At 44.5% G+C, this 14,450-nt stretch overlaps 1 protein-coding gene across 1 annotated transcript; it reads right to left on the reverse strand.

Annotated features, from left to right (window-relative positions):
- Window positions 1-1,021: 1,021 nt before the first annotated feature.
- On the reverse strand, window positions 1,022-12,573 carry ivns1abpa (influenza virus NS1A binding protein a). Its single transcript, XM_053861627.1, has 15 exons — window positions 12,379-12,573; window positions 9,104-9,371; window positions 8,735-8,869; window positions 8,188-8,357; window positions 8,030-8,105; window positions 7,785-7,958; window positions 6,850-6,975; window positions 5,593-5,703; window positions 4,101-4,242; window positions 3,804-4,028; window positions 3,623-3,744; window positions 2,658-2,784; window positions 2,453-2,584; window positions 2,214-2,387; window positions 1,022-2,150 (listed from the first exon to the last, which is right to left on the reverse strand). Exons 3-15 carry the CDS (start codon window positions 8,843-8,845, stop codon window positions 1,894-1,896), a joined length of 1,947 nt encoding a protein of 648 aa, XP_053717602.1. The 5' UTR covers window positions 8,846-8,869; window positions 9,104-9,371; window positions 12,379-12,573; the 3' UTR covers window positions 1,022-1,893.
- Between the last annotated feature and the right edge of the window lie 1,877 nt (window positions 12,574-14,450).

Raw genomic sequence — 14,450 nt, forward strand, 5'->3', positions numbered from 1 at the left:
TCACGGTGAAAAGATAGCTCGAGGTGCTGATCAAAATCATAGGCTGCTCCTCTTTCTTGGCAGCTGTTCCAGTGTGTGTGTGTGTGGGGTTCAGGACACATTTGTGAATGGAATCTGAGAGCACGTGTTGAGGGAGTGACTGCAGGCCGATTGACTTGTTCTGGTTCACCCTGGCTGCTCGCCTTGGATTCCGGCTGAAACCTGCTTAGTGTAATCAGCTCTAAACGGCAGAGATGAGCTGCAGGGGAAGAAAACTTGAGCCAGTGGCCAAGAAAGGTCACCAAGTGAGCAAAGCAGTGTTGAAAGAAATGCACTGGAGTTCACTAAAAGATTGCATTTGGAATTGTCCACAACATCTGCACATGCATTAAGAACGACCAAAACACAAGTTCAAGGCATAGATAAATAGACATCCTTCATTTTGGTCTTCTTGCTTGAATAACAAAAAGCTAATGGTAATGACATTTGAAATTGCAAGTGTCATTGAGAATAGCTTGGTACTAACCCTTACACTTCCAATGCTTCAAGACATGCATAGTGTTGTACCACCAGTTAGCTTGGTTCTGCTTGTGTTGGTGCGTAGATATCTCTGTAATGAACTTCAAAACTGATTTATATTTCATGAATAAAAATTGATGACTTCAAAAACATACCATTGTGTTGTTCAGCGATGAGCTAGAGCAAAGTTCAGTAATTAATGTAAATGATACATTCTAAATGTTTTGGCTTTAACTAGCAGATGTTTTTTTATCACACAAAGGTCTATCAATCTGGTGTCTGTAGTCTGTGATGATCAGCGAGACATTCCTTAGAAAGAGAAAGAATTGCTTTGCTATAATTGAAGTACAACCTTAGTACTTGTGCAATTACAGCAGAGACTCTACTTTTCTGAGACAGATTCACCATTTTCCCCACTTAAAAGTCCTGCAGGAGGTCAGAGACCATCCCAGCAACTAGGGGTGAGAGGCAGACGTAGATTACCAGAAAACATCGACATTAAAAAAAGAAACTATGGCAAAGATTTTCAGATTTTAAATGATTTATTGATTTAGAAATGTTATAAACGAGTGATTTCAAATGCTCCTTCCAGAAGAATCTGCCAATGCCTGACACTAATTACAGGGAAAAAAAAAAAAAAAAAAAAAAAAACACTTCAGGAAATGGCAACTCTACATCCATCAGTTAAATCACGATAACAAATGTTTGGTTAGCAGAAGCACAATTGTGCGCATGTGTGGCGAGTGCACAGAAAACAAAAGTGGCACTGGTTAGATTCTTTTTTTTTTTCCTCTTCAAACTGTCTACTACTCTCCTTTTAATTTTATTGGTAAATAAGCAGTGTATAAAAAATATAAAAAGGCCATCCGTTTAAGTCTGAAAAAGCAACCCAGCTTGTTTAAAAGGACAAAAATATTCCATGACAGGTTGTATCAAGTTGCACTCTGTAGTAAGGCTTTAAACCACTGACCTGTAAGTGAGCAAAATTCCATTTCCCAGGCAGAAATACTCTTCAACTGAACTTCCTAAAGTCAATCGTCACCACCCCAAAACACCACAGACCGAAAGCCCAATCGAAGCCAGAAAATCCAAATCTCACTAAAAGCACTAAATGTTAAATGTTGGCATATGACAAAGTAATGAAGAAAGAAAAAATAGATATATACAGCACATAAAACATTGTATGCAATATGCAAAGGCGTCATGTTGCTTTCGGCAACAACCCCCACCCACCAAATAAAAGTCAGCCTTCACTGAAGACCCCTAACCCCATCAGCCCCGGCTCCCACCCAAACATATCTGCTCGTACACACGGAACGTCACGAAACACGATTACGTCACTAAGCCTGTTAGTTTGCAATAAGGTGAAGCACTGTGAAGCTCCCGCCCCCTCCTTCACTCCGTGAGAGGAGACTGGGTGCAGTCGTTCCACTCGTCTGTCTCCGGGTTGTAGACCTCCAGCGTATTCAGGAACTCGTTGCCGTCAAATCCTCCCACAGCGTAAATGCTGTCGCCCAGTATGGCGACCCCGGCGTTGCTGCGCGAGGTCGTCATGCTGCCCAGCATTCTCCACTCATTGCGGCTGGGGTCGTACACTTCCACGCAGCGCAGGGCGTGGGAGCCATCAAAACCACCAACCACAAAGAGTTTGCCTGTTCAGAAGAGCATGTTAGCACGGACCAGGCACAGAGATGGAGCTGGCAGCCTTTTCCTACCGGCGTGGACGGCAACAGCAGCACCGCGGCGGGCCACGTTCATGGGGGCAATCAGGGTCCAGGTGTTGTTCTCAGGGTTGAAACGCTCCACGGTGTTCAGGCAGTTCCATGACTCCGCTCCCCCGATCACATACATGAAGCCATCCAGCTCACACACTGCTGCCTGGTGCCTCCCTGAGAACACACCGCCAGTTCAGACGCCAGCGCGACACACGTTCCAGCTACTTTTGAACACGTACTGATGTTGAGGGAGGAACAGTTGGTCCAGGTTTTGGTGACCGGGTCGAAAGCATCACAATTCTTTAGGCCTTTCTGTCCACAGGGGTCTGATCCTCCCACAACGTAGAGCTTGTTGTTCAAGGAGCAGACACCTTCAACACAAGGTCATGTCAAATTTGGAACTAAAACTCATTTAAGCGGGTGGGTATGTTCTATGTTCCACACCTGCATTGCAACGGTTTGTTCTGAGTTCTGGCACCTGAACCCACTCGTCTGTTTGTGGGTCGTACATCTCCCCGCAGCTCAGCTCATCTGAATGTCCGTTGGAACCTCCGATCACATAGAGCCGACCCTGGTGTGGAAGAGATCACATTTTAGAGGAAGTGTAAAACGTCTTGGGACATTAGTTTTGAAGTGCGGAAATGTTTATGCCGGCTCACTTGATTCAGGCCAGTGACTGGTTGAAATCAAAACCCGAAAAAAAAAAAAAAAACCACTTTTTAATGAGTAAAAACTTCAAATGAAGAATTTGATGGCATATTGGCAAGTGCATGTCCTGTGATGTACTAGCGACCCGTCCATGGTGCATTCCTGCTTCTTGCCTAATGACTGCTGGGAAAGGCTCCAGCACTCCACGCAACCCTGAACAGTACTAAGCACTGATGGATGGGTGGATTGACTACGGGCCATTCGCCACCGCACAAAAATCTGAATCCCTCAACGTAGACAAATAAGCCCCCAGCCAAAAAAAAAAAATGCATCAATGAACAAGCTTTTCACCCTTTTACCTACGTGCTCACATCAGCAGAAGCACCCTGTGCATGTAGCCCATTAATGATGACAAACCAAATCTGTAGATTACAAAATAACCTCAAATACCTCACCATCAATGAGAAGCTGAAGAAAATCTATGAAATGACATTTGTACGGCGGACGTTACAAAACTAGGCAGTTAGCCAAATGACAACACAGGCACTGAAATGTGTTGACCTTTCAGAAATGAACCTTTTAAGCCCCGAGGAAGACAAGTGAACAACCATGCTATATAGTTCGCCATCAGGCCGAGCATGATTACAGCATGGCCGTCACAAGCAAACTGATTCTTGCTTGCAGAGACGGAGTGGATTAGAAGACAGTCAGACCTCACTGACAAAAATGATGCCGACACAAACAGTCACCGAGTCCCTCACCATGAGCACAGCCATCTGGAAACGAGCCCTTGGAGTCCGCATGGGAGCGATGAAGGTCCAGCGGTCCTCTTTGGGGTCGTAACACTCCACAGTCCGCAGACATTCCTCTCTGTTGTAGCCCCCTAAAAAGATATATAAAATGTTTAGAAATTCCAATAAACATTTCCACTTTAGCACCAACCTGCTGCGATAAGTCTCGAGTCAAGAGCGGCGATGCCCAGGCCAGAGCGAGCGTAATGCATGGGGGAAAGCGGGTGCTCCTCCAGCTCCTCGGGCTGGGCCTCGAAGCTGAGGCTCTTCATCAGACAAGGGGTGGCAGAGGGAGATGTCTGAGGGCTGCTGCGGCCATGGAGGAAGATCACACACAACATGCTGTCCAGCACAGCCAGACACAGGTAGGTGTTGTCTGGGAGGAAGACCACCCTGTTATTCAAGACTCGTACAGAAAATTCCTCGCCGGGCTGAGGAGACAACTCACTTGTAGTCTTCTCAGAGGCAATGTACTTCCACTCTCTCCTGCCGTGTTGTTTAGGGGCATTTGCTGCTTGGTTGGAGGGCGAGAGGCTTCCTGAGGAGCTGCAGCTCATCTGTCTCTGGGCATTCTCTCGAACTGGCTTCTTCTGCAAGAGCACAGTGCAGCTACAGAAGCCAGGCTCATAGCACACAAACATCCAACTGCTGTCCTAACCAAGGAAGGCAACCAAGGAAAACGGTCAAACTGTTGGAGGCGTCTTCCACCATTGAAACCTGGGTTGAAGTCAATTTAGAACTGATTGTGCTGTGTGCAAGGAACACCAGTAGCAGGCTGGTGTACATGTACCTAACGGCAACCCAAAAACAATCTATGAAGGCCTGAATGTTTTTTCCCCTGATTCAAAACTATATTGTAATGCAATAGAATGTGATTTTTGAATACTGAAAGAATTAGATGCCCCATATGTCAAAGGTTTGGGCTGGGGTGCCCCTCACATTGACTCCCCCCCATTTTTCATGTGCTGCAGTCTTTATTGAAGTTAATGATTAGACTGTTGACATGGCTTGAAGTCTATAGTGATCAATTATATTCTAGTGTTTAAAATAAGGATATGTTATTCATATGAATGTGAGCATCATTCATCGCATGCCGAGTCCCAATACTGTCAAGATGAAAGTGTTTTCTCCAAATTGTTCATCCCTAGACCAAACCTATGTACAGTGTTGCACTCCGCCAGAAAAATCTGCTTGAAGATCCACAAATGAAATTATAATTTATACAACGCAGATTCTCAAAATTTTGAGTGTGCAGCCGAATCTTTCATGAAACACTGATCTCTACTTCCACAGAGGTATGAAAGTCACATCACTGAGGAGCACAGGCTGACTGACAGGCCCACCCCCCACTTTTGCATGTAAATCCATTAGGAGCATGCAGCAACAGGCATGTCAAAACACACACATTCATGCAGGTCGAAATAAGTCTTGCACTGTCTCAGCTTATGAGCGGGAATCTGCTTGGCTTGGCTGGACATGTATTATATGAGAATAGAAGTTACCCAACTGGTGGACAGAAGTACTCTGGTTAGCGAAGAACATTACAATAGAGTTAAAAATAATATACTATCACATCTTAATGCCCAAAGCTGCTTGTTACGACACAATATTGATGGTTGCACTTGAGCTCATTTTTAGAAGTAAAAAGTCATGGTAAGGGATTAAACAAAAAGTAATTGAACTAAACTGATATCCGTGCGCCCCAACGTCACTCAGCTAAGTGCTATTCCACTCATGTCATGGAGTTAACTTTCAAACCCAGCAACGCCACTTGCTGGAAGCACTTTGTTGGTTGTGTGCCTTCGACAGCCTCATTATCATGGCTGATTAAATGAATGAATTGCCTCTCAAATATATCGCAAATGGAAAAAAAGGTACACACAGCCAAACATAGTCCAGTGCAGACGTTCCAAATAAAGTCAGCCCAAGCAGTGGGGTACCTGCACAAACTGAAGGTGGTCCTCCTCGCCACCAAACACCTCACTGTGCCCCTCAATCACCAGCCCTCCATCCACCAGCTTGTGGTCGGGTGAATAGTACAAGGTTTGCACCTGAAAGACAAACAGGAACAACAACCATGTGGCTGTCTCCATGGCAACTCACTGAGGGGGAGGAAGAAGAGAAGGAGGGGGCAGTGCTGAGAACAAGAGTAGGAAGACGGCCTGCATCCTCAGCTGCACAGAGAACTTCCTCTACAGAGACAAAAGCAGCTTCCACTGCACAGTGTGGTAGGGGTTACTGCCATCTGAGGCATCTAAAAACAAAGAAGCATGGTGTGAAAAAGGACAGGTGGTGTCTGAAGGATGAAGGAGAGCAGGCCCGGCAGCCCACTGTGCTGCTCTGCCCTTTGGAAGCGGGCGATTGTGACGACAGCCACAACAAGCTGTCAAATCCAGGTGACAAAACAGGAGTCATTTTCAAGTACCAGACTCATGAATGGACATCAATAAACCAGGCTTTCCATCATCTTATGGGCAAATTAAAAAACAAAAAAAGATGTTTCACTTGTAAAGGTCATCAGGGGATTCAAAAGTATCCTCTCGGGAAAAGAAAAGCGAGATGCGTCATAGTACATGAAGAACAGAGTTGCTGGGCTGCAAAGACGCTTCCGAGAGGCAGTAGTGATCCTCTCTGTTCTCTGACTCATTACCCTGGTGGCTCAGTCCGGGCTCCTCAGTCGGTTGCTGCTGCTGCTGATAATAACCCTACAGAAGAGATAAATCAACCGGGAGGAAATGCTTGTTAGTTCTTGAGCAGCAAACGTGCACCTGAGCAGACATGAAGTGGCAGTTAGACTGCAGAATACAAAAAAGAAAAAAAAAGAAAATAAAGGGTCAAACCTTTGGGAACCTGTTTTTGCATTTTAGAGGAGAAGAGCACTGTGATACTCAGAGGGGCAAGTTTAAGTCCACCACAGCCCAGAGAACAGTGGAAACAAAAACGCTCTTGCATCGCTCACCTCTAATTTGGAGTATGGTTCGGGGGAACAGAGTTTCTTACTGCAAAAGCCTCAACAAATCAGAGGAAAACAACAGTCCCGACATACCAGCATGTCAGAAGCATGCCCTTTCTATCTCAGCCTCCCTGACGACTTCTTAACGTCAAAAACAGGAGGATTAAAAAGTAGGGGAGGGACAGTGTGAGGAGGGGGGGCATAGATCAGCCTGAATGTCCAGACTACTTGATAGGATACTGACCTCTTCCATGAGTCGTTCCAGGTGGTCTCCGTTCTCACAAAGGCTTCGCTGGACCCAGTTTAGCACCTTTGAGTAAAGCTTGCCATTGCTGGGCAGTGTCAGGTTGTCTTCTAGCATTACTTCTAACTGCAAATACAAAGGATGAGACAGCATTAGAAGTTGGTCAAACAAGACCACTAGTCTGTAGCAAGCGGGATTCTGTCCCTGCCCAAGACACAGCTTTAGTAAGCAATATTCACATGTCCTTGCTTTAAATGAGGAGTCTGCTACCAACTAATGCAGGGGGTGACTCAACCACATCATTAAGTCAAATGACGCATTTCAGTTGAACACTTCTTCATTTTACTCTGAATCAATTTTAAAATGGCTGCAAGTCAAAGCTGACGAGATGACTTGCAAAAGCATCCCCCAGTTTCAGAGTGCAGTGGAGTGCACTGCAGAAACAGAGCCAACTGCCAATGTTTGTTCCAATAGACACCAAATTAATGGTCAGATTTTGGGGGACCTTTATTCCAGCATGCTGAAAATAAGTGTTGAGTGGGACATGTTGGATTTGTGGACAGCTCACCAATTAGTAAGATTGGAGTGAGTCACTTTTCAGGCAAATTAGGCACCTAAATCCATTCGCATAAGCTTTAGCTCGTGACTAATCTATAAAAAGAAACGCCTTCATAAGAACAGCTAATCTCATGACAGTAAAAAGGTAATAATGCGAAGCTTTTAATGCAGTTACTGAACATCTGACCTTCAATGGGGGATGGTAGACTTTAAACAAAGTACCTTGTCATTCAGCAAACACTATCCAGAACAACTTACAATACATCCGAAAGCAACACTAAGAACCACCAAGGGCCCTGCCACGTTCCTCACTGGGATTGCCTCAAACCCACAGCTTCCTACTGCAGACATACTGAAGGGCACAAAAATCTAGTCACCTTGAGACGGGGTAATTTGAGGAACTCTTCCTGCTCAGACACTTCCAGTAGGTGTTCTTGGATGAAGGCGTCCACCTTGGCCAAAACTCTGGCATCTCCCATGGAGCTGGCAAAGCTGCGGAAGGAAATGGCATTCTGGGAATCCATCTTGGTCAGCAGGTAGTCTCCACAGATCTAGAGAACAGTAATGAGCCAGTTACAAGAAGCAATATGCAACACTGTGAGTGCAGCTTTATTCTCCTGACCTGTTTGACTCGCTCCATCTTGAACCGTTTGGCTGCAGAGTAAACTTCCTTAACTATGTCCTTGTCTGCCTTGAGTCTAGAGTAAAAAAAATGAAAAAGGCTGTCAATCATTTCCAAGAGAGAGGGACTTTGCAGTGATGAGAAACTAAAGTACGAACTGGGCAGTGTAGGCATAGTTGAGCAAGACCTCCACGGCAGCGGGATCCAAGTCGTCAAAAGTGACATGAGACACTCCATGTGGCTCTGTGTCACTGTTGAAGATCTCAAACAAGTAAGGACTGCAGCAAGCCAGGACAGCACGATGAGCCATCAGCTCATGTCCGCAAACCTTGGGAGAAGCACCATTATTGCAGGTGAATGTTTGGGACCATAGTAATCAGCTTCTGATGTCAATGCAGATCCGGAACACAAGAAAAGTGAGCCAAACTTTACAAGAATGCGGCATATCAGCTGTCAAAGCAAAGGGAACACGGCATACATATCCTCTAAAAATAGACCACTAATAGATTCCAAGGGTTTATTGCAACACCTGCTACAAAACCATCATACACATGAGGAATAACACCATTACGTAGTGCAGTGAATGGCAAGTTAACAGCTTTTAAGAAACTTGTAGGGTCAAAATAAACTTAATCACTGAAGTCGTGAGTAGAGACGACTACATTTGTAATACTCGTGGAGCCGGTGTGGTGTGCAGAGTCATACCTGCAATCTCACATCACAGAACTGGCCACTCTTCCTCAGAGCATTCATTTTGGCCACGGTGGAATCAAGGAAACTCTCATCCTCAAAGATCAAGTAACCGTTAGGAATCATCTTGGCTGAATTTCGTTGGCGTGTCTGAAAAGAAAAGCAAGTCGCGTGTTACAATGTTCATCCTGGAGCTACCCAAAATGCCATTGCTGCTTCTAGCACACTCTTATAAAGAAGACATGAATAAGTATATGCTTGTGGTTCTTTATTCTGCCATCGCTGGCTTTATTAATTGATGACCTCTAAAAAGGAGCAGGATTACGTTGCTATTATGCGCACTCTGCTCTATAATCTCTCCAATGCATTAGTCATAGGCCTCACCTAATAGAGAAGAGCACCACTGCTGGGAGAACAGGAACTGAAGGATGGCAAAGAAGTCAGAGAATACGAGGCACTCTGGTCTTCTTCATCCAAGGAGAGGAGGGACGTTGTCAGAAGAAATGCCAGTGGACAACACGGCGTGAGCGGAGGGGAGGAGAGGGAGCAGCCGCACAGACAAACTATCAGGCTTGAAGCGACTGTAATCAAGTCCTCCGGAACCCGTTGGCTATAGACTGGTACCTATTCTCTGTTGGTCATGCATCATAACCTGGAAGAGGAGGAAGAGGGTGGGGGAAAACAATGTGACATTAGTGGATCAACTTCAAAAAGTTAGAATGCCAAGTGAAAAATGATCTTTCAGTGTAAAATGATAGCACAAAAAATAGATTAGAAAGAATCAGAGCATCGACCGTCACAATATCATCACCCAGACCCGCATTTGGGATTTATACACAAACCCTTCAAACTGGGAGATCTTTTCATTTACCAAAAAAATGTTCATACTCCACACACAAATATACAACTACAAATCAACCTAGTGCCAGCCAAACTCCAGGACACAGAGCACAACACTACAAGCAAAGAAACATACCACTAAATAAACAGGCTTTTGACAGGCCTGTTGATAATGTATATCCAACATGTTCAATGCATCAAGTCTCTAGGCTCCGGTCTGTTCAGGCAGAAGGCATTCCAAGCCATTGCTCCCATAGTATAGACTCCACCCTTCAGGAGGCCTTCCTCACAGCCACAAGCCCATAGGAATGCTCTAGGTGGGATGGGTTGGCGATATACATTGACGGCCTGTTGGTTATGCAACGGTCTGCTGAACACATTAACATTAACCCCATTTGTGAAACAGTTAAACAGTCATGAAGGAACCTTGGGTGTCTCTGAATTATTCATTTGTGCCACCAAAATGGTTTTCTCACCCAAGAAGAATGTAAAGTAGGGCAAGCAGAGCAGCCGGCTAACAGTGAAATTTAACCCACATACGTGGCGATGTCTCCCCAGGTGCCAGGGCCAAACTGTACATGTATCCAATTCCCTTTCTCTGCTGTAATTACTGTCCAAAACGCTTCTTTCGCTGGTGGGTGTGAGTGAGCACACAAACCAGCTTAAGTGGCTGCATGATATTTGAAAATGCTAGTTTACACAAGAAACTGCAAACGAGTGAGCCAGTACACTTGTGTTGTACATAAATAAAGACTTATACAGCCATTAAAACTCTCACAACAGACCAAACTGAGGGTTCACTAAAACTTGGTGTTTAATGACATTTCTCCTTGTAGGAACAGAAAACATGTTGAACATGCTTGATAGGTTTGACCTTATTTACTCGGCACCACCTAAGAATAGCTTATCCCAAACAGATTTCTGGTTCTTTACTCGATAAACAGAGACATGACTGATTAAATACTTCAGGTGCTTCAGCGATAAGCAAATGCATTTCCATATTCATGTCTATTATAATGAAGCTTGAGGATTTTCAGGCAGGCATTTTCCACTCACTGCTTGAGTTCTGTTGGCTTTTGGAGATAAACAATATTTTCAATCATGAGACTCATGAAATATGGAGCCCAGGACTGCTATTTTTTTCAACAGTCAGGTTGAAAAAAAAACAATACATCTGAGAGCAGACAACCCATGACCAACACAATTGTCAAATTATGTACTCAAGAATAACAAAAGAATGTCCATTTCACTCGGACCGTCCATCGAATAGAGCCGACCACAATTCATACCATCAGTCTTGATGAATAGCGGGGTACGCTGACCCAGTTTCTGTGCTTATGCAACATCTGGCAGCAGACGACTTAAAGCTTTTAGGCCTGGTTTCTACACATGGTTGCTTCTACCATGCTGCCACCGTCATCACGCCACAGAGCGGAGCCAGGCAAACCACACCCACACTCCTCTGGAAAATTCTGTCTAAATACAGTGCTGGCAGGTCATTTCCTTCTAAAGCGACAATCTTGTGGCAGGGCTGCAGCAGACACTCCAGATTCCATTTTACTGAACACATAAAAAAATAGCACCTTGCTTTGGCCACTATGTCGAGCAGAGACAGAGAGGCAACCGAACGCTGGCAAAATGAATGAACAAAACAACAAACACCCACAGCCAGTGGGGAGAATGGCTGCTAATGTGTTTCGCTTCATAACCTTTCTGAAACAGGACAGAAGAGCTGGAACAATCAATGCTTGTTAGACACCCTCCAGTGGCGGAGAGAGGTTACTGAGGGACGTTTCACCCACTTTTTGAACTGGGTGGAAAAATACTGCTTACATTAACACATGCGGGGAGCAGAATGTGGACGACACTCAATTTCATTGGTGGGACATAAGCGGAAGTGGACTCCATGATGAGCAGAAGCAAAATCAAGACAGCAAGAAAACAAGACGTGCCGTGCTCAAACATTTTCTTGGACATGGTTCCTGATAGTTGTCGAACATGCATCTTTGGTTGATGACAGTATCCTTCATCTGGGCTGGTTTTAAGGGCTAGACACGTGGTTCGGTGGGTCAGAACTGGATAATTGGAGCACTAGGTCAAATTCGTTAGCACCTGGATACGGACTTAAGGAACGGTCTAGACAGCTTATTTTTAACCAGCAGGGCCGGGACGCAACAAAACCACCAGGCGAGGGTGAATTCATGACAATGCCCGTCACCGGGAACATAAGACAGTCACATCCATCACATACAGACAGGCTTCCAGCTTCAACCGCTATACACGAGCGACATCAGGATCAGTGCCTGCAAGCTGATGAGCAATGTCACAGAAGAGGAGCAGTGGATCCGTGCCAAGCATCGTGGCCCGGTGTTCGTGCCTTTATCCCGCCAACAGACACGGACAATATCCGGGGATACAAAGCGAGTCCGTTACCGACACCACGACACGCAGCTAGCGACACGCTAGTACTTGACTGGTGATGTTAGCATGGTGGCTAAGATGGAGAGTTGAGCCATGACAGCGATAGTGAAATCAAATTAGACGACGACAAATACCTTCAGTCAACGAATGGATGTACGAGAAAACGGACACCATTCTAATTTCCGTTACATATGGCATCTTATTTTTCCCGTTTTCGTGCGACATAAAGAAGCGAGATTCAACAAAGGCATATGCACGTGAGCCTCAGGCCTAGAATAAAATGTGGTTACGAGGAAACGCCGGCGATGACATGATGAAAATACGAATCTACGACAGGTCACGTCGATGTCGCCCACATCGACTCCATTTTACGTGGAACATCGACGACGCACGCTTACCTGTGGCCTTTGACAGCAAACGATATTAGACATATTTAATGCGAATTCAGAGTGGTTTGGTTCCGTTGTAGTGGAGCAGCGCGCGGCTAGAAGCTCGGCGAGACGACAGAGGAGGCGGCAGTCTGATGAGTATCGGCGGCTGTGTCGCGTGTTCTCTCCAGCCTCACTTGGCTCGTTCTGACGGAGAAGCAGGGCGCGCGCTCTCGTCAAGAAGCCGCGGGACCTAGAACACCGCCTCTGACGTCACGAAGAGGCGGCACCAACACGCCTACTGTGGACATTCAGCAATAAAGGACTTGTAGATAAATATGACGTTTCATTCCATGTGTGCAATTATTTATTGATTTGCACTTTTGAGATTATATATATATATATATATATATCTTGAGCAATAAACAACCCGCGACTGTGACAGCATTCAAGTGTTATTTAATGTCACACTAACAAAAAGCATCAGTAGTTTTACATACAATAGTTGTAAGTCAATAAAAGACAAAGAACCTTTAATTGATGTTTTTTTTCTCTACTACTCTACTTTGCCTTCATTTTTGCGGCCCTCATGAAGTCAGGTGGGCTATTGATAGTTGTGTGTTAAATGTTAAATTACATTATAGTCTTTTAATGAGCAATGCCTATTTCAACAGTGCTTCTTGTCCCTCAAAATTAATGTATATATTATAAAGAGAAAACACACCTTTCATAAAATGCCTTTACATTGTTGTACCTGTAGTTCTGCCATTAAGAAATACGTACTTCAAAAGTTCTTCCAGTATTCAATAAATTGTGGCATAATGGCCCCTCACAACAGTCACAGTGTTTAATGTGCCCGCTTAAGAAATGTATATTTTCTTTTGTCTTTTAACTTTCACACAGGATTGACAAACTATCCATTGTTTGACACAATGAAAAATGTGCTTTCGATCCTTATCATTTTATTTTTTTGTTAAAAGCTGCAGGGCTGCTTTGCCACTCCCTCTTAGCAACACGACTGGCCCAAAATTCATCTTGGCTTAGGCGCCCATTATGTCTTGAGAACTTTTAAGATATGTGCCATAGAGTTCTTGAAAAGGGGTCAATTTTCAAGACTAAATCTTAAAATTAGGCCGACCTTTTTAATTGCATTTTTTTCATCGATGCCAGCTATGTGGTCAATGGTCACCCTAGGTAGTTGACAGTGAGGAATGACAGGAGGCATCCTGTCCAAAACCATAAGCCCTGTGTGCACATGCGTCATTGTTCAGGATGCACAACCCATTCACCTGCTTGGGATGAATAGAGCTTACATCTACTTTGGCACAGCAGTAATTAGAAAAGAGGATTAGGATCACTTCAATGTCGAAGCCAATGCATCTCGATGTGTGGATCATGCTGCTGCTGTCTGACACACCTGGGGCTAAAATGTATGCAGCATTTAGTGAGGCAACAGCAACCACGTTTGAGGGAGATAGCCATTAAAACAAGGGGTCTGGTCATGACAGATTCTCATAAAAACCAAGTTCACCTGCTTATGAGTGTGCTTCTGTGAATACTGCATTAGTGCCGGACCATACTGCGTTCCATCAACCACACGGAAACCTCAGGGAAATTTTGCTCACAAAGTCTGATTATACCTCATTATACCTGCTATGTCCATACTTACCTGGACACGCAGGCAGTAAAGGATGAGCAGTGGTGGTTTTAGGCACAGGCGAACAGGGAAGCCGCCTGGGGCGGCATTATAGGAGGGGAGGCCTATAGCGCAAAATGACACTTACACGTCGGATTCGCTCATACGTGTTATTATAAATATAGATCTACAACTGCTGCATGTGTTTCTGAATGTGGGCTCATAAAATAAGCAATAAAAGAACATGTGGTCAGTCACCAGTTCATGATTCTAATTCAGTTTTGGATAGGTTTGGGTAATAAAAATAGATATGTGGAAAGAAGGAGTAATGTTGTTTTTTGGGGGGGCAATGATGTTTACAATGTTATGTTTATTATTATTATTTATGTTATGTTCTTATGTTGTGTTTTTAAACCTCTTCAGTGACTCTGGGGTTATTCTAAAAAATGTTCTTGACAGTATCTGT

The sequence above is a fragment of the Synchiropus splendidus genome, chromosome 1 (assembly GCF_027744825.2).
Source record: "Synchiropus splendidus isolate RoL2022-P1 chromosome 1, RoL_Sspl_1.0, whole genome shotgun sequence".
Taxonomy (NCBI): Eukaryota; Metazoa; Chordata; class Actinopteri; order Syngnathiformes; family Callionymidae; genus Synchiropus; species Synchiropus splendidus.

What these genes read in the sequence shown, in the direction of transcription:
- ivns1abpa (XM_053861627.1), bottom strand. Translation starts at nt 8,845, where the DNA reads ATGATTCCTAACGGTTACTTGATCTTTGAGGATGAGAGTTTCCTTGAT. An exon ending in TGGAACGACTCATGGAAGAG is followed by an intron (nt 5,704 to 6,849) that starts GTCAGTATCCTA and finishes TTTGTCTTTCAG; the next exon opens with GTGCAAACCTTGTACTATTC. An exon ending in TCCAGATGGCTGTGCTCATG is followed by an intron (nt 2,785 to 3,622) that starts GTGAGGGACTCG and finishes CTTCCACACCAG; the next exon opens with GGTCGGCTCTATGTGATCGG.